The sequence below is a fragment of the Pelecanus crispus genome, chromosome 6, assembly GCF_030463565.1.
Source record: "Pelecanus crispus isolate bPelCri1 chromosome 6, bPelCri1.pri, whole genome shotgun sequence".
Lineage (NCBI taxonomy): Eukaryota > Metazoa > Chordata > Aves > Pelecaniformes > Pelecanidae > Pelecanus > Pelecanus crispus.
In genome coordinates, this window is record NC_134648.1 from 65,139,343 (window position 1) to 65,158,161 (window position 18,819).

The following is an 18,819-nucleotide window of genomic DNA, read 5'->3' on the forward strand; positions in this document are numbered from 1 at the left end:
GCAGGCAATTCCAACGTGTCGCAAGTCAAGCGAGAGGGGCAGAAGGCCAGTGGCTTGGCTGACCAGGAATCTCCTTTGGGAACTTAGGCAGCGAGCAAACACGTATGGGCTTTGGAAAGGGATCTGGGCATTTGGGTTGGTGGTCAGCTCAATAGGAGTCAAGAACGTGCCCTGGTGGCCAAAAGGGCCAGCCGTCTCCTGGGGTGCGCTAGGCACGGCGTAGCTAGCTGCTCGGAAGAAGGGATTGACCCACGACCCTCCGTCCTGGTGTGGCCTCACCTCGAGTACTGTGTGCCCTTTGGGGCACCACAGTGTAGGAAGGATATCAAACTATTAGAATGCGCTTCAAAAGAAGGCAGCAAAGATGGTGAAAGGACTAGCGGGCATGTGCTTACGAGGCGCGGCTGAGGACGCTGGGGTTGTTCAGCTTAGAGGAGAGGAGACCGAGGGCTGAGCTCACTGCTGTCTACAAATTCCTCACGACGGGGAGCGCAGAGGGAGGTGCTGATCTCTTCTCTCTGGGGGCCCGTGGTAGGACGCAAAGGAATGGCTTCAAGCGGCCTCAAGGGAAGTTCGGATTGGGTATTAGGAAAAAGTTGTTCACTGAGAGGGCGGGCAAGCAGCGGAGCAAGCTCCTCCCAGGAAACGGTCATGGCCCCAAGCCTGTTGGTATTCAAGAAGCGATGGGGCAACGCTCCTAGGTATACGCTTTAACTTCAAGGCTGCCCGGGGCGGAGTCACGGGTTGGACTCGATGATCCTCGTGGGTCCCTTCCAACTCAGGATATTCTGTGACTATGAGATTGCCGTGGCAGGCCGACGATAATAAATCCAAAAGAAAGCAGCACGCAAGCTCCTGTGGTTAAGCAGTTCACTCTAGGCCAGCCTTAGCCAGTAGAGCAGGGCAACTGCGAGTGGCTGAGCTGGGGGGGGGGGCCGAAGGGCGGGGCTGGCCGGCGGGCGTGCCTGTGATGCGCTCTGGCGCATAGGGGACGAGTCACAATGGGGGGCGGTTATAAAAGGCGCCAGCAGGCAGCGCTGCCCCAGTACGGCCTGGGACAGCGGTGAGTGCGCACGCGGCGGGAAGCCGGGCTGGACGAGGGCCGGGGCAGAAAGGCGGGCCCCCGGCACGGTGGGTTCTCACCCTGCACCGAGAGCCCAGCCGCTCGTGGCAGTGCCTTGGGCAAGGCACGGTGCTGCCAGGGCTGGGCTCGGGCCTTGCTGCCTCCCAGCTGCCTCGCCCCCTCGCCTACCTGCCCCCAGCTCCCTGCGGCTCCCCTCCCCGCTCCCCCCGCCACCAGCTCTCTCCCTCCCGGACCCAGCCAACCCCTGCTCTCCCTCCTCCTGCAGGCCATGGCTGCCACAAAAGTCCTTGCCGTGCTTCTGCAAAGCATCTTCCAGCTCCCCCAGATGGTCGGTGACGAGCTGGATGAGGCCACGCGCGAGCGCATGCAGCAGCGTGCGGAGCGGCTCAACGCCGAGATGACTCGCCTGCTGCAGGAGCTGGAGCAGAGGAGCCAGGAGCCGCGCAGCATTGCCTGGGGAGGCCAGCTCTTGGCTGCCTTGCAGCAGTGGCAGTTCTGGCTGATTGCCGGAGTCCTTGTCCTGCTCTTCGGGCTCTGCTGGTGGCTCAGGAAAACAATCCATGGCGTGGACAGCAGCAGCGACGAGGAGAGCTCCAGCAGCAGCACAGAGCAGGAGGAGGAAGAGGAGCAGCAGGAGGAAGAGGAGCAGGTGGAGGAAGAAAGTGAAGGAGAAGATCCTGCTGATGAGAAGGATCTCGGCAGGATTTTTGCAAAGCGCATCCAGTGGCCAGTGCAGAACCTGGCGTACAGGAGCCAGGTGGTGGACGAGCTGGTGGGCGACCTCCTCTGTGTCTTGCAAGTGCTCTTGTCAAATAGTTTCTTCCCGGTGCTGCAACCAGCCATTGGGGTGGGCAGTGCTTTCGAAGGTTGGAGTCCCCGTGGGGATGATGCTGTCTACCGCCTGCTCGTGCCCCTGCAGCCCCCCTGTGGGCACACCTTCCACCTGGAGCTGGGCAACACGGGGGAGATGCAGGCAAAGGACTCCTGCGTCCGTGTGGAACTGGAGTGCACCTGCACGAGGGAGCAGCTGATGGAGAACATGCTGTGCTTCCTCCACCACCCCAAGGAGGAGCTGAGGAGAAATCAGGGTCCCAGCCTCCTAAGCACCCTCTGCACTGGCTCCTACCTAGATGTGCAGAAAACTGCCCGCTGGTTCCAGAGCTTCGTGAGGTCAGCCTGGGTGGCAGTGCCTCAGTCGCATCACTACAATATGGAGGTGCTGCCCTCCAGCCGCTCCTGCAAGCTGCAGCTGACGAATGCCTCCGGGAGAACCCTCTTCATTGAGATAATGCTTGGGGTGCAGCAAGGCGACTCGGACATCTTCCTGAGCAGCCAGACTGCAGAGGCCATCTTCACCCCAAGCACAACGTGGCCAGAGAGCTATGCTGTGGCAGAGGTGAAGGTCTTCAGGCGTATGGCCAGGCAGGCCCCGCATAACAGCTTCCACCTCAAATGCCTGCAGCTCTGCGCCCGCATCCTGGCGGGCACAGGCTTTTCCACCTATACCTTGAAAACAGCTGTGATGCACCTCCTGACCACCACACCCCTGTCAGGCTGGCGCAGGAGGGATTTCCTGCTGCGGCTGCAGGATATCATGCGCTACTTGCGCTGCTGCCTGCAGGAGAAACGCCTCGACCACTTCTTCTTTGGCAATGAGAACATGCCCGACGACATCATCTTGCCCCCAGCTTTCCAGACGGCCGAGCCACCCAACCTCTTCCAGCGCCTGGCACAGGATCCAGCCGCCCATGCCGAGGCACTGCGTGAGTTCGATGAGCTGCAAGATCGGCTCGTAAGACTGCTGTTCTACGGGCACTGAAGGAGGTCTTCATGCACGGGGCTGTGTTTGTGGGACTCACAGCTGATGGCAGACGGCCACCTCACACAGGACGGAGACAGAGGGAAGAATGCGGGATGCAGAAAGGAAAGGGCAAACCCCGTGCAGCAGCCCTCTGCCAAGGGCGGCACTGTTCTCCTCTCGATGGAGTCCCCAGCACAGCAGCCAGGGACAGCTACAGTGGCGACAAGGATGAGTTTTGCCCTGCTTTCCCCTCGCACTGGGCCAGCCAGGATGGCATTTCACACGGGCCCAGAAATTGTTGCTGGCACCTCCGGCTGTGCAGGGACCAAGCGAGAGGCACCGCTGATGTGCCTCTGTGTGTTCACTGGGGGCCAGGTGGAGAATCTGTGCTTCCTAGACGCTCCCTGGGGAGCTGGTGCTGCAGAACCCGGCACGCTGCACACGGAGAACACGCTGCTCAGTCGGCAGCGGGAACTGCTGCCACACCTGCCCCGCAGCTCCGCAGCAAAAGCGCGGTCCGGGCAGTGGGACCCGATGCAGCTGGAGCGGCCGTTGCAAGGAGCCTGGCAACAGAGACTCCCGTTACCACCTGGACAGCCACCGCCCTCCCTCTCTGGGAGAGTCCCTTCCCTCTGGGAGCTTGACCCTGTGCAAAGATGCCAATAAAGGACTCGTTTAACGCACAGACGCCGCCTCTGTGAGTGTCTGTGCATCACTCTGGGGAGGAAGGCAGGCACGGGCGACTGGGCTCTGGTTTCAACGATTCACTGGGCTTTGGCTTCCCAGGCGCGGCGGGTTAATCCCAGCAGGCAGCTTGGCATCACACAGCAGCTCAATCCCTTGCCCCCGGTGGGATGGTGGAGAGAATCTGACGGGCAAAAGCGGGAAAACGCGTGGGCTGGGAGCGGACAGGTTAGTAGGGAAAGCAAAATAAAGAATTCATTCACTACTCCCCTGCTCTGCCGACCAGGCCTGCCTTTTGGGGAAGCGTTCTGCCTCCCTGTGGCTCGGGTAGAAGGCGTCGCCAGGAAACCTCCTAGCCTTGTACGGCCCTCAGGTTATTATCAGCTCTTGCTTTTTCGTGCGGGTACCAACAAAGTCGCGACGAGAAGCCCAAGGGCGGTCAAGAGAGACTTCAGGGCCTCGGGGAGATTGGTGACGGGATCACGAGCGCAGGCAGGACTCTCCTCTGTCCTCCCAGCTCTAGGGAATGACATGAAAACAGGCAGACGCCGCGTATCACTACCTGGCCCCGAGGCTAGCGGCGCTGCCAGAGTTTGGGCTTTTTCAATCATGGGGTGGCCTGTGCGACACCAGGCCTGCTGGGGCCTGACGAGATTCACCGTTCTCAACGGGGGAAGAGTATTTTTGCTCACGAATTAGCGGTGCTGCTTGAAAGAGCTTTAAACTAGGTTTGAAGGCGGGGAGGGATAAAATCCGGCCTACTAGTGCTAAGCTATGGGACGGTATGTCACTGCTTGAGGGACGCTGTGCTAGCGAGAGCCTTCGCTCTGCTCCACGATGTACTGAGTACACTGGAGCGCATCTGAAATGTTTGTACGTTTTTTTCCAGTGAGGGTGGTGAGGCACTAGAACGGGTTGCCCAGACAGGTAGTGGAGGCCCCGTCCCTGGAAACCTTCAAGGTCAGGTTGGATGGGGCTCTCAGCAACCTGATCTAGTTAAAGGTGTCCTTGCTCGCTGCAGGGCGGTTGGGCTAGGTGACCTCTAAAGGTCCCTTCCAAGCCAAAGCATTCTACGATTCTGTGATTCTGTGATTCTGTGATTCTGTGATTCCATGGAGTAGAGGCCTTGGCTCGGTGCCAGAGCTACGACATCATTGGCGTAAGTGAGACTTGTTGGGAAGAGTCCTGAGAGTGGAGCGCTGTGATGGAGACGGTTACAGGCTCTTCAGGAGAGAGAGGCAGGGCAGGCGAGGCGGACCGGTAGCGCTGCGTGTAAGGGAGGGGTCGGACTGTGCAGCGCTTGCAGGGGAGGACGACCTGGTTGAGAGCCTCTGCGTAAAGATTAGGGGAAAAGCTAATGAAGTGCGTGTTCTTGCAGGAGTCTACTCTGGATTACCCAGCCAGGATGATGACACCGATGTCTTATTCTAGAAGGAATCAAGGGAAATGTCTAGATGAGTCGCCCTGTGTCGTCCTTACGGGCGACTTCAGCTTCCCAGCTGCTAACTGGGACTGCCATCGAGCAGACATGAACAGGCCCAGGAAATCCCTGAAGCCCACACTCAAGAGAACTTTTTGGTACGGGTACTAAGGGAGACGACTCGGAAAGGTGCCCTCCTAGACCTGTTGTTTGTACCTAGAGATGGCGTCGTGGGTGAAGTGACGATCGGTGGCTGTCTTGGCCGTGTAGCGATCGAGAAGCGGTTGAGTGGAAAACCTGGTGATATGGGAAAAACTGTCTGCAGAGCTACTACCCCGCACCCCGGGAGAGCAGACTTCAGGCTGCTCAAGGAGCTAGTTAGTAAGGTCCCCTGGCAGTCTGCTTTTGCGGGTATTGGTGTCCGTAAATGCTGGTCACTTTTTAAGAGCCCTTTCTTAAGAGCACAGGAGCGGGCAATTCCAACGTGTCGCAAGTCAAGCGAGAGGGGCAGAAGGCCAGTGGCTTGGCTGACCAGGAATCTCCTTTGGGAACTTAGGCAGCGAGCAAACACGTATGGGCTTTGGAAAGGGATCTGGGCATTTGGGTTGGTGGTCAGCTCAATAGGAGTCAAGAACGTGCCCTGGTGGCCAAAAGGGCCAGCCGTCTCCTGGGGTGCGCTAGGCACGGCGTAGCTAGCTGCTCGGAAGAAGGGATTGACCCACGACCCTCCGTCCTGGTGCGGCCTCACCTCGAGTACTGTGTGCCCTTTGGGGCACCACAGTGTAGGAAGGATATCAAACTATTAGAATGCGCTTCAAAAGAAGGCAGCAAAGATGGTGAAAGGACTAGCGGGCATGTGCTTACGAGGCGCGGCTGAGGACGCTGGGGTTGTTCAGCTTAGAGGAGAGGAGACCGAGGGCTGAGCTCACTGCTGTCTACAAATTCCTCACGACGGGGAGCGCAGAGGGAGGTGCTGATCTCTTCTCTCTGGGGGCCCGTGGTAGGACGCAAAGGAATGGCTTCAAGCGGCCTCAAGGGAAGTTCGGATTGGGTATTAGGAAAAAGTTGTTCACTGAGAGGGCGGGCAAGCAGCGGAGCAAGCTCCTCCCAGGAAACAGTCATGGCCCCAAGCCTGTTGGTATTCAAGAAGCGATGGGGCAACGCTCCTAGGTATACGCTTTAACTTCAAGGCTGCCCGGGGTGGAGTCAGGGGTTGGACTCGATGATCCTCGTGGGTCCCTTCCAACTCAGGATATTCTGTGACTATGAGATTGCCGTGGCAGGCCGACGATAATAAATCCAAAAGAAAGCAGCACGCAAGCTCCTGTGGTTAAGCAGTTCACTCTAGGCCAGCCTTAGCCAGTAGAGCAGGGCAGCTGCGAGTGGCTGAGCTGGGGGGGGGCCGAAGGGCGGGGCTGGTCGGCGGGCGTGCCTGTGATGCGCTCTGGCGCATAGGGGACGAGTCACAATGGGGGGTGGTTATAAAAGGCGCCAGCAGGCAGCGCTGCCCCAGTACGGCCTGGGACAGCGGTGAGTGCGCACGCGGCGGGAAGCCGGGCTGGACGAGGGCCGGGGCAGAAAGGCGGGCCCCCGGCACGGTGGGTTCTCACCCTGCACCGAGAGCCCAGCCGCTCGTGGCAGTGCCTTGGGCAAGGCACGGTGCTGCCAGGGCTGGGCTCGGGCCTTGCTGCCTCCCAGCTGCCTCGCCCCCTCGCCTACCTGCCCCCAGCTCCCTGCGGCTCCCCTCCCCGCTCCCCCCGCCACCAGCTCTCTCCCTCCCGGACCCAGCCAACCCCTGCTCTCCCTCCTCCTGCAGGCCATGGCTGCCACAAAAGTCCTTGCCGTGCTTCTGCAAAGCATCTTCCAGCTCCCCCAGATGGTCGGTGACGAGCTGGATGAGGCCACGCGCGAGCGCATGCAGCAGCGTGCGGAGCGGCTCAACGCCGAGATGACTCGCCTGCTGCAGGAGCTGGAGCAGAGGAGCCAGGAGCCGCGCAGCATTGCCTGGGGAGGCCAGCTCTTGGCTGCCTTGCAGCAGTGGCAGTTCTGGCTGATTGCCGGAGTCCTTGTCCTGCTCTTCGGGCTCTGCTGGTGGCTCAGGAAAACAATCCATGGCGTGGACAGCAGCAGCGACGAGGAGAGCTCCAGCAGCAGCACAGAGCAGGAGGAGGAAGAGGAGCAGCAGGAGGAAGAGGAGCAGGTGGAGGAAGAAAGTGAAGGAGAAGATCCTGCTGATGAGAAGGATCTCGGCAGGATTTTTGCAAAGCGCATCCAGTGGCCAGTGCAGAACCTGGCGTACAGGAGCCAGGTGGTGGACGAGCTGGTGGGCGACCTCCTCTGTGTCTTGCAAGTGCTCTTGTCAAATAGTTTCTTCCCGGTGCTGCAACCAGCCATTGGGGTGGGCAGTGCTTTCGAAGGTTGGAGTCCCCGTGGGGATGATGCTGTCTACCGCCTGCTCGTGCCCCTGCAGCCCCCCTGTGGGCACACCTTCCACCTGGAGCTGGGCAACACGGGGGAGATGCAGGCAAAGGACTCCTGCGTCCGTGTGGAACTGGAGTGCACCTGCACGAGGGAGCAGCTGATGGAGAACATGCTGTGCTTCCTCCACCACCCCAAGGAGGAGCTGAGGAGAAATCAGGGTCCCAGCCTCCTAAGCACCCTCTGCACTGGCTCCTACCTAGATGTGCAGAAAACTGCCCGCTGGTTCCAGAGCTTCGTGAGGTCAGCCTGGGTGGCAGTGCCTCAGTCGCATCACTACAATATGGAGGTGCTGCCCTCCAGCCGCTCCTGCAAGCTGCAGCTGACGAATGCCTCCGGGAGAACCCTCTTCATTGAGATAATGCTTGGGGTGCAGCAAGGCGACTCGGACATCTTCCTGAGCAGCCAGACTGCAGAGGCCATCTTCACCCCAAGCACAACGTGGCCAGAGAGCTATGCTGTGGCAGAGGTGAAGGTCTTCAGGCGTATGGCCAGGCAGGCCCCGCATAACAGCTTCCACCTCAAATGCCTGCAGCTCTGCGCCCGCATCCTGGCGGGCACAGGCTTTTCCACCTATACCTTGAAAACAGCTGTGATGCACCTCCTGACCACCACACCCCTGTCAGGCTGGCGCAGGAGGGATTTCCTGCTGCGGCTGCAGGATATCATGCGCTACTTGCGCTGCTGCCTGCAGGAGAAACGCCTCGACCACTTCTTCTTTGGCAATGAGAACATGCCCGACGACATCATCTTGCCCCCAGCTTTCCAGACGGCCGAGCCACCCAACCTCTTCCAGCGCCTGGCACAGGATCCAGCCGCCCATGCCGAGGCACTGCGTGAGTTCGATGAGCTGCAAGATCGGCTCGTAAGACTGCTGTTCTACGGGCACTGAAGGAGGTCTTCATGCACGGGGCTGTGTTTGTGGGACTCACAGCTGATGGCAGACGGCCACCTCACACAGGACGGAGACAGAGGGAAGAATGCGGGATGCAGAAAGGAAAGGGCAAACCCCGTGCAGCAGCCCTCTGCCAAGGGCGGCACTGTTCTCCTCTCGATGGAGTCCCCAGCACAGCAGCCAGGGACAGCTACAGTGGCGACAAGGATGAGTTTTGCCCTGCTTTCCCCTCGCACTGGGCCAGCCAGGATGGCATTTCACACGGGCCCAGAAATTGTTGCTGGCACCTCCGGCTGTGCAGGGACCAAGCGAGAGGCACCGCTGATGTGCCTCTGTGTGTTCACTGGGGGCCAGGTGGAGAATCTGTGCTTCCTAGACGCTCCCTGGGGAGCTGGTGCTGCAGAACCCGGCACGCTGCACACGGAGAACACGCTGCTCAGTCGGCAGCGGGAACTGCTGCCACACCTGCCCCGCAGCTCCGCAGCAAAAGCGCGGTCCGGGCAGTGGGACCCGATGCAGCTGGAGCGGCCGTTGCAAGGAGCCTGGCAACAGAGACTCCCGTTACCACCTGGACAGCCACCGCCCTCCCTCTCTGGGAGAGTCCCTTCCCTCTGGGAGCTTGACCCTGTGCAAAGATGCCAATAAAGGACTCGTTTAACGCACAGACGCCGCCTCTGTGAGTGTCTGTGCATCACTCTGGGGAGGAAGGCAGGCACGGGCGACTGGGCTCTGGTTTCAACGATTCACTGGGCTTTGGCTTCCCAGGCGCGGCGGGTTAATCCCAGCAGGCAGCTTGGCATCACACAGCAGCTCAATCCCTTGCCCCCGGTGGGATGGTGGAGAGAATCTGACGGGCAAAAGCGGGAAAACGCGTGGGCTGGGAGCGGACAGGTTAGTAGGGAAAGCAAAATAAAGAATTCATTCACTACTCCCCTGCTCTGCCGACCAGGCCTGCCTTTTGGGGAAGCGTTCTGCCTCCCTGTGGCTCGGGTAGAAGGCGTCGCCAGGAAACCTCCTAGCCTTGTACGGCCCTCAGGTTATTATCAGCTCTTGCTTTTTCGTGCGGGTACCAACAAAGTCGCGACGAGAAGCCCAAGGGCGGTCAAGAGAGACTTCAGGGCCTCGGGGAGATTGGTGACGGGATCACGAGCGCAGGCAGGACTCTCCTCTGTCCTCCCAGCTCTAGGGAATGACATGAAAACAGGCAGACGCCGCGTATCACTACCTGGCCCCGAGGCTAGCGGCGCTGCCAGAGTTTGGGCTTTTTCAATCATGGGGTGGCCTGTGCGACACCAGGCCTGCTGGGGCCTGACGAGATTCACCGTTCTCAACGGGGGAAGAGTATTTTTGCTCACGAATTAGCGGTGCTGCTTGAAAGAGCTTTAAACTAGGTTTGAAGGCGGGGAGGGATAAAATCCGGCCTACTAGTGCTAAGCTATGGGACGGTATGTCACTGCTTGAGGGACGCTGTGCTAGCGAGAGCCTTCGCTCTGCTCCACGATGTACTGAGTACACTGGAGCGCATCTGAAATGTTTGTACGTTTTTTTCCAGTGAGGGTGGTGAGGCACTAGAACGGGTTGCCCAGACAGGTAGTGGAGGCCCCGTCCCTGGAAACCTTCAAGGTCAGGTTGGATGGGGCTCTCAGCAACCTGATCTAGTTAAAGGTGTCCTTGCTCGCTGCAGGGCGGTTGGGCTAGGTGACCTCTAAAGGTCCCTTCCAAGCCAAAGCATTCTACGATTCTGTGATTCTGTGATTCTGTGATTCTGTGATTCCATGGAGTAGAGGCCTTGGCTCGGTGCCAGAGCTACGACATCATTGGCGTAAGTGAGACTTGTTGGGAAGAGTCCTGAGAGTGGAGCGCTGTGATGGAGACGGTTACAGGCTCTTCAGGAGAGAGAGGCAGGGCAGGCGAGGCGGACCGGTAGCGCTGCGTGTAAGGGAGGGGTCGGACTGTGCAGCGCTTGCAGGGGAGGACGACCTGGTTGAGAGCCTCTGCGTAAAGATTAGGGGAAAAGCTAATGAAGTGCGTGTTCTTGCAGGAGTCTACTCTGGATTACCCAGCCAGGATGATGACACCGATGTCTTATTCTAGAAGGAATCAAGGGAAATGTCTAGATGAGTCGCCCTGTGTCGTCCTTACGGGCGACTTCAGCTTCCCAGCTGCTAACTGGGACTGCCATCGAGCAGACATGAACAGGCCCAGGAAATCCCTGAAGCCCACACTCAAGAGAACTTTTTGGTACGGGTACTAAGGGAGACGACTCGGAAAGGTGCCCTCCTAGACCTGTTGTTTGTACCTAGAGATGGCGTCGTGGGTGAAGTGACGATCGGTGGCTGTCTTGGCCGTGTAGCGATCGAGAAGCGGTTGAGTGGAAAACCTGGTGATATGGGAAAAACTGTCTGCAGAGCTACTACCCCGCACCCCGGGAGAGCAGACTTCAGGCTGCTCAAGGAGCTAGTTAGTAAGGTCCCCTGGCAGTCTGCTTTTGCGGGTATTGGTGTCCGTAAATGCTGGTCACTTTTTAAGAGCCCTTTCTTAAGAGCACAGGAGCGGGCAATTCCAACGTGTCGCAAGTCAAGCGAGAGGGGCAGAAGGCCAGTGGCTTGGCTGACCAGGAATCTCCTTTGGGAACTTAGGCAGCGAGCAAACACGTATGGGCTTTGGAAAGGGATCTGGGCATTTGGGTTGGTGGTCAGCTCAATAGGAGTCAAGAACGTGCCCTGGTGGCCAAAAGGGCCAGCCGTCTCCTGGGGTGCGCTAGGCACGGCGTAGCTAGCTGCTCGGAAGAAGGGATTGACCCACGACCCTCCGTCCTGGTGCGGCCTCACCTCGAGTACTGTGTGCCCTTTGGGGCACCACAGTGTAGGAAGGATATCAAACTATTAGAATGCGCTTCAAAAGAAGGCAGCAAAGATGGTGAAAGGACTAGCGGGCATGTGCTTACGAGGCGCGGCTGAGGACGCTGGGGTTGTTCAGCTTAGAGGAGAGGAGACCGAGGGCTGAGCTCACTGCTGTCTACAAATTCCTCACGACGGGGAGCGCAGAGGGAGGTGCTGATCTCTTCTCTCTGGGGGCCCGTGGTAGGACGCAAAGGAATGGCTTCAAGCGGCCTCAAGGGAAGTTCGGATTGGGTATTAGGAAAAAGTTGTTCACTGAGAGGGCGGGCAAGCAGCGGAGCAAGCTCCTCCCAGGAAACAGTCATGGCCCCAAGCCTGTTGGTATTCAAGAAGCGATGGGGCAACGCTCCTAGGTATACGCTTTAACTTCAAGGCTGCCCGGGGTGGAGTCAGGGGTTGGACTCGATGATCCTCGTGGGTCCCTTCCAACTCAGGATATTCTGTGACTATGAGATTGCCGTGGCAGGCCGACGATAATAAATCCAAAAGAAAGCAGCACGCAAGCTCCTGTGGTTAAGCAGTTCACTCTAGGCCAGCCTTAGCCAGTAGAGCAGGGCAGCTGCGAGTGGCTGAGCTGGGGGGGGGCCGAAGGGCGGGGCTGGTCGGCGGGCGTGCCTGTGATGCGCTCTGGCGCATAGGGGACGAGTCACAATGGGGGGTGGTTATAAAAGGCGCCAGCAGGCAGCGCTGCCCCAGTACGGCCTGGGACAGCGGTGAGTGCGCACGCGGCGGGAAGCCGGGCTGGACGAGGGCCGGGGCAGAAAGGCGGGCCCCCGGCACGGTGGGTTCTCACCCTGCACCGAGAGCCCAGCCGCTCGTGGCAGTGCCTTGGGCAAGGCACGGTGCTGCCAGGGCTGGGCTCGGGCCTTGCTGCCTCCCAGCTGCCTCGCCCCCTCGCCTACCTGCCCCCAGCTCCCTGCGGCTCCCCTCCCCGCTCCCCCCGCCACCAGCTCTCTCCCTCCCGGACCCAGCCAACCCCTGCTCTCCCTCCTCCTGCAGGCCATGGCTGCCACAAAAGTCCTTGCCGTGCTTCTGCAAAGCATCTTCCAGCTCCCCCAGATGGTCGGTGACGAGCTGGATGAGGCCACGCGCGAGCGCATGCAGCAGCGTGCGGAGCGGCTCAACGCCGAGATGACTCGCCTGCTGCAGGAGCTGGAGCAGAGGAGCCAGGAGCCGCGCAGCATTGCCTGGGGAGGCCAGCTCTTGGCTGCCTTGCAGCAGTGGCAGTTCTGGCTGATTGCCGGAGTCCTTGTCCTGCTCTTCGGGCTCTGCTGGTGGCTCAGGAAAACAATCCATGGCGTGGACAGCAGCAGCGACGAGGAGAGCTCCAGCAGCAGCACAGAGCAGGAGGAGGAAGAGGAGCAGCAGGAGGAAGAGGAGCAGGTGGAGGAAGAAAGTGAAGGAGAAGATCCTGCTGATGAGAAGGATCTCGGCAGGATTTTTGCAAAGCGCATCCAGTGGCCAGTGCAGAACCTGGCGTACAGGAGCCAGGTGGTGGACGAGCTGGTGGGCGACCTCCTCTGTGTCTTGCAAGTGCTCTTGTCAAATAGTTTCTTCCCGGTGCTGCAACCAGCCATTGGGGTGGGCAGTGCTTTCGAAGGTTGGAGTCCCCGTGGGGATGATGCTGTCTACCGCCTGCTCGTGCCCCTGCAGCCCCCCTGTGGGCACACCTTCCACCTGGAGCTGGGCAACACGGGGGAGATGCAGGCAAAGGACTCCTGCGTCCGTGTGGAACTGGAGTGCACCTGCACGAGGGAGCAGCTGATGGAGAACATGCTGTGCTTCCTCCACCACCCCAAGGAGGAGCTGAGGAGAAATCAGGGTCCCAGCCTCCTAAGCACCCTCTGCACTGGCTCCTACCTAGATGTGCAGAAAACTGCCCGCTGGTTCCAGAGCTTCGTGAGGTCAGCCTGGGTGGCAGTGCCTCAGTCGCATCACTACAATATGGAGGTGCTGCCCTCCAGCCGCTCCTGCAAGCTGCAGCTGACGAATGCCTCCGGGAGAACCCTCTTCATTGAGATAATGCTTGGGGTGCAGCAAGGCGACTCGGACATCTTCCTGAGCAGCCAGACTGCAGAGGCCATCTTCACCCCAAGCACAACGTGGCCAGAGAGCTATGCTGTGGCAGAGGTGAAGGTCTTCAGGCGTATGGCCAGGCAGGCCCCGCATAACAGCTTCCACCTCAAATGCCTGCAGCTCTGCGCCCGCATCCTGGCGGGCACAGGCTTTTCCACCTATACCTTGAAAACAGCTGTGATGCACCTCCTGACCACCACACCCCTGTCAGGCTGGCGCAGGAGGGATTTCCTGCTGCGGCTGCAGGATATCATGCGCTACTTGCGCTGCTGCCTGCAGGAGAAACGCCTCGACCACTTCTTCTTTGGCAATGAGAACATGCCCGACGACATCATCTTGCCCCCAGCTTTCCAGACGGCCGAGCCACCCAACCTCTTCCAGCGCCTGGCACAGGATCCAGCCGCCCATGCCGAGGCACTGCGTGAGTTCGATGAGCTGCAAGATCGGCTCGTAAGACTGCTGTTCTACGGGCACTGAAGGAGGTCTTCATGCACGGGGCTGTGTTTGTGGGACTCACAGCTGATGGCAGACGGCCACCTCACACAGGACGGAGACAGAGGGAAGAATGCGGGATGCAGAAAGGAAAGGGCAAACCCCGTGCAGCAGCCCTCTGCCAAGGGCGGCACTGTTCTCCTCTCGATGGAGTCCCCAGCACAGCAGCCAGGGACAGCTACAGTGGCGACAAGGATGAGTTTTGCCCTGCTTTCCCCTCGCACTGGGCCAGCCAGGATGGCATTTCACACGGGCCCAGAAATTGTTGCTGGCACCTCCGGCTGTGCAGGGACCAAGCGAGAGGCACCGCTGATGTGCCTCTGTGTGTTCACTGGGGGCCAGGTGGAGAATCTGTGCTTCCTAGACGCTCCCCGGGGAGCTGGTGCTGCAGAACCCGGCACGCTGCACACGGAGAACACGCTGCTCAGTCGGCAGCGGGAACTGCTGCCACACCTGCCCCGCAGCTCCGCAGCAAAAGCGCGGTCCGGGCAGTGGGACCCGATGCAGCTGGAGCGGCCGTTGCAAGGAGCCTGGCAACAGAGACTCCCGTTACCACCTGGACAGCCACCGCCCTCCCTCTCTGGGAGAGTCCCTTCCCTCTGGGAGCTTGACCCTGTGCAAAGATGCCAATAAAGGACTCGTTTAACGCACAGACGCCGCCTCTGTGAGTGTCTGTGCATCACTCTGGGGAGGAAGGCAGGCACGGGCGACTGGGCTCTGGTTTCAACGATTCACTGGGCTTTGGCTTCCCAGGCGCGGCGGGTTAATCCCAGCAGGCAGCTTGGCATCACACAGCAGCTCAATCCCTTGCCCCCGGTGGGATGGTGGAGAGAATCTGACGGGCAAAAGCGGGAAAACGCGTGGGCTGGGAGCGGACAGGTTAGCAGGGAAAGCAAAATAAAGAATTCATTCACTACTCCCCTGCTCTGCCGACCAGGCCTGCCTTTTGGGGAAGCGTTCTGCCTCCCTGCGGCTCGGGTAGAAGGCGTCGCCAGGAAACCTCCTAGCCTTGTACGGCCCTCAGGTTATTATCAGCTCTTGCTTTTTCGTGCGGGTACCAACAAAGTCGCGACGAGAAGCCCAAGGGCGGTCAAGAGAGACTTCAGGGCCTCGGGGAGATTGGTGACGGGATCACGAGCGCAGGCAGGACTCTCCTCTGTCCTCCCAGCTCTAGGGAATGACATGGAAAGAAACAGGCAGACGCCGCGTATCACTACCTGGCCCCGAGGCTAGCGGCGCTGCCAGAGTTTGGGCTTTTTCAATCATGGGGTGGCCTGTGCGACACCAGGCCTGCTGGGGCCTGACGAGATTCACCGTTCTCAACGGGGGAAGAGTATTTTTGCTCACGAATTAGCGGTGCTGCTTGAAAGAGCTTTAAACTAGGTTTGAAGGCGGGGAGGGATAAAATCCGGCCTACTAGTGCTAAGCTATGGGACGGTATGTCACTGCTTGAGGGACGCTGTGCTAGCGAGAGCCTTCGCTCTGCTCCACGATGTACTGAGTACACTGGAGCGCATCTGAAATGTTTGTACGTTTTTTTCCAGTGAGGGTGGTGAGGCACTAGAACGGGTTGCCCAGACAGGTAGTGGAGGCCCCGTCCCTGGAAACCTTCAAGGTCAGGTTGGATGGGGCTCTCAGCAACCTGATCTAGTTAAAGGTGTCCTTGCTCGCTGCAGGGCGGTTGGGCTAGGTGACCTCTAAAGGTCCCTTCCAAGCCAAAGCATTCTACGATTCTGTGATTCTGTGATTCTGTGATTCCATGGAGTAGAGGCCTTGGCTCGGTGCCAGAGCTACGACATCATTGGCGTAAGTGAGACTTGTTGGGAAGAGTCCTGAGAGTGGAGCGCTGTGATGGAGACGGTTACAGGCTCTTCAGGAGAGAGAGGCAGGGCAGGCGAGGCGGACCGGTAGCGCTGCGTGTAAGGGAGGGGTCGGACTGTGCAGCGCTTGCAGGGGAGGACGACCTGGTTGAGAGCCTCTGCGTAAAGATTAGGGGAAAAGCTAATGAAGTGCGTGTACTTGCAGGAGTCTACTCTGGATTACCCAGCCAGGATGATGACACCGATGTCTTATTCTAGAAGGAATCAAGGGAAATGTCTAGATGAGTCGCCCTGTGTCGTCCTTACGGGCGACTTCAGCTTCCCAGCTGCTAACTGGGACTGCCATCGAGCAGACATGAACAGGCCCAGGAAATCCCTGAAGCCCACACTCAAGAGAACTTTTTGGTACGGGTACTAAGGGAGACGACTCGGAAAGGTGCCCTCCTAGACCTGTTGTTTGTACCTAGAGATGGCGTCGTGGGTGAAGTGACGATCGGTGGCTGTCTTGGCCGTGTAGCGATCGAGAAGCGGTTGAGTGGAAAACCTGGTGATATGGGAAAAACTGTCTGCAGAGCTACTACCCCGCACCCCGGGAGAGCAGACTTCAGGCTGCTCAAGGAGCTAGTTAGTAAGGTCCCCTGGCAGTCTGCTTTTGCGGGTATTGGTGTCCGTAAATGCTGGTCACTTTTTAAGAGCCCTTTCTTAAGAGCACAGGAGCGGGCAATTCCAACGTGTCGCAAGTCAAGCGAGAGGGGCAGAAGGCCAGTGGCTTGGCTGACCAGGAATCTCCTTTGGGAACTTAGGCAGCGAGCAAACACGTATGGGCTTTGGAAAGGGATCTGGGCATTTGGGTTGGTGGTCAGCTCAATAGGAGTCAAGAACGTGCCCTGGTGGCCAAAAGGGCCAGCCGTCTCCTGGGGTGCGCTAGGCACGGCGTAGCTAGCTGCTCGGAAGAAGGGATTGACCCACGACCCTCCGTCCTGGTGCGGCCTCACCTCGAGTACTGTGTGCCCTTTGGGGCACCACAGTGTAGGAAGGATATCAAACTATTAGAATGCGCTTCAAAAGAAGGCAGCAAAGATGGTGAAAGGACTAGCGGGCATGTGCTTACGAGGCGCGGCTGAGGACGCTGGGGTTGTTCAGCTTAGAGGAGAGGAGACCGAGGGCTGAGCTCACTGCTGTCTACAAATTCCTCACGACGGGGAGCGCAGAGGGAGGTGCTGATCTCTTCTCTCTGGGGGCCCGTGGTAGGACGCAAAGGAATGGCTTCAAGCGGCCTCAAGGGAAGTTCGGATTGGGTATTAGGAAAAAGTTGTTCACTGAGAGGGCGGGCAAGCAGCGGAGCAAGCTCCTCCCAGGAAACGGTCATGGCCCCAAGCCTGTTGGTATTCAAGAAGCGATGGGGCAACGCTCCTAGGTATACGCTTTAACTTCAAGGCTGCCCGGGGCGGAGTCACGGGTTGGACTCGATGATCCTCGTGGGTCCCTTCCAACTCAGGATATTCTGTGACTATGAGATTGCCGTGGCAGGCCGACGATAATAAATCCAAAAGAAAGCAGCACGCAAGCTCCTGTGGTTAAGCAGTTCACTCTAGGCCAGCCTTAGCCAGTAGAGCAGGGCAACTGCGAGTGGCTGAGCTGGGGGGGGGGGCCGAAGGGCGGGGCTGGCCGGCGGGCGTGCCTGTGATGCGCTCTGGCGCATAGGGGACGAGTCACAATGGGGGGCGGTTATAAAAGGCGCCAGCAGGCAGCGCTGCCCCAGTACGGCCTGGGACAGCGGTGAGTGCGCACGCGGCGGGAAGCCGGGCTGGACGAGGGCCGGGGCAGAAAGGCGGGCCCCCGGCACGGTGGGTTCTCACCCTGCACCGAGAGCCCAGCCGCTCGTGGCAGTGCCTTGGGCAAGGCACGGTGCTGCCAGGGCTGGGCTCGGGCCTTGCTGCCTCCCAGCTGCCTCGCCCCCTCGCCTACCTGCCCCCAGCTCCCTGCGGCTCCCCTCCCCGCTCCCCCCGCCACCAGCTCTCTCCCTCCCGGACCCAGCCAACCCCTGCTCTCCCTCCTCCTGCAGGCCATGGCTGCCACAAAAGTCCTTGCCGTGCTTCTGCAAAGCATCTTCCAGCTCCCCCAGATGGTCGGTGACGAGCTGGATGAGGCCACGCGCGAGCGCATGCAGCAGCGTGCGGAGCTGCTCAACGCCGAGATGACTCGCCTGCTGCAGGAGCTGGAGCAGAGGAGCCAGGAGCCGCGCAGCATTGCCTGGGGAGGCCAGCTCTTGGCTGCCTTGCAGCAGTGGCAGTTCTGGCTGATTGCCGGAGTCCTTGTCCTGCTCTTCGGGCTCTGCTGGTGGCTCAGGAAAACAATCCACGACGTGGATGGACAGCAGCAGCGACGGGGAGAGCTCCAGCAGCAGCACAGAGCTGGAGGAGGAAGAGGAGCAGCGGGAGGAAGAGGAGCAGGGGGAGGAAGAAGAGCAGGAGGAGGAAGAAAGTGAAGGAGAAGATCCTGCTGATGAGAGGGGTCTCGGCGGGAGTTTTGCAAAGCGCATCCAGTGGCCAGTGCAGAACCTGGCGTACAGGAGCCAGGTGGTGGGCGAAGCTGGTGGCCGACCTCCTCCGTGTCTTCCAGGTGCTCTTGTCAAATAGTTTCTTCCCGGTGCGGCAACCAGCCATCGGGGTGGGCAGTGCTTTTGAAGGTTGCAGTCCCCGTGGGGATGATGCTGTCTCCCGCCTGCTCGTGCCCCTGCAGCCCCGCTGTGGGCACACCTTCCACCTGGAGCTGGGCAACACGGGGGAGATGCAGGCAAAGGACTCCTGCCTCCGCGTGGAGCTGGAGTGCACCTGCACGAGGGAGCAGCTGGTGGAGAACCTGCTGTGCTTCCTCCACCACCCCAAGGAGGAGCTGAGGAGAAATCAGGGTCCCAGCCTCCTAGGCACCCTCTGCACTGGCTCCTACCTAGATGTGCAGAAAACTGCCCGCTGGTTCCAGAGCTTCGTCAGGTCAGCCCGGGTGGCAGTGCCTCGGTCGCGTCGCCACAATACGAAGGTGCTGCCCTCCAGCCGCTCCTGCAAGCTGCAGCTGACGAATGCCTCCGGGAGAACCCTCTTCATTGAGATAATGCTTGGGGTGCGGCAAGGCGACTCGGACATCTTCCTGAGCAGCCAGACTGCAGAGG

At 59.6% G+C, this 18,819-nt stretch overlaps 3 protein-coding genes across 3 annotated transcripts; all 3 read left to right on the top strand.

The window, feature by feature from the left end:
- Positions 1-1,352: 1,352 nt before the first annotated feature.
- On the top strand, positions 1,353-2,903 carry LOC142593829 (inositol 1,4,5-trisphosphate receptor-interacting protein-like 1). Its single transcript, XM_075713115.1, has one exon. It carries the CDS (start codon positions 1,353-1,355, stop codon positions 2,901-2,903), a length of 1,551 nt encoding a protein of 516 aa, XP_075569230.1.
- A 3,905-nt stretch (positions 2,904-6,808) lies between these two features.
- Positions 6,809-8,359, top strand: LOC142593798 (inositol 1,4,5-trisphosphate receptor-interacting protein-like 1). Its single transcript, XM_075712912.1, has one exon. It carries the CDS (start codon positions 6,809-6,811, stop codon positions 8,357-8,359), a length of 1,551 nt encoding a protein of 516 aa, XP_075569027.1.
- A 3,905-nt stretch (positions 8,360-12,264) lies between these two features.
- LOC142593797 (inositol 1,4,5-trisphosphate receptor-interacting protein-like 1) lies at positions 12,265-13,815 on the top strand. The gene has a single exon (XM_075712911.1). It carries the CDS (start codon positions 12,265-12,267, stop codon positions 13,813-13,815), a length of 1,551 nt encoding a protein of 516 aa, XP_075569026.1.
- Positions 13,816-18,819: the final 5,004 nt, after the last annotated feature.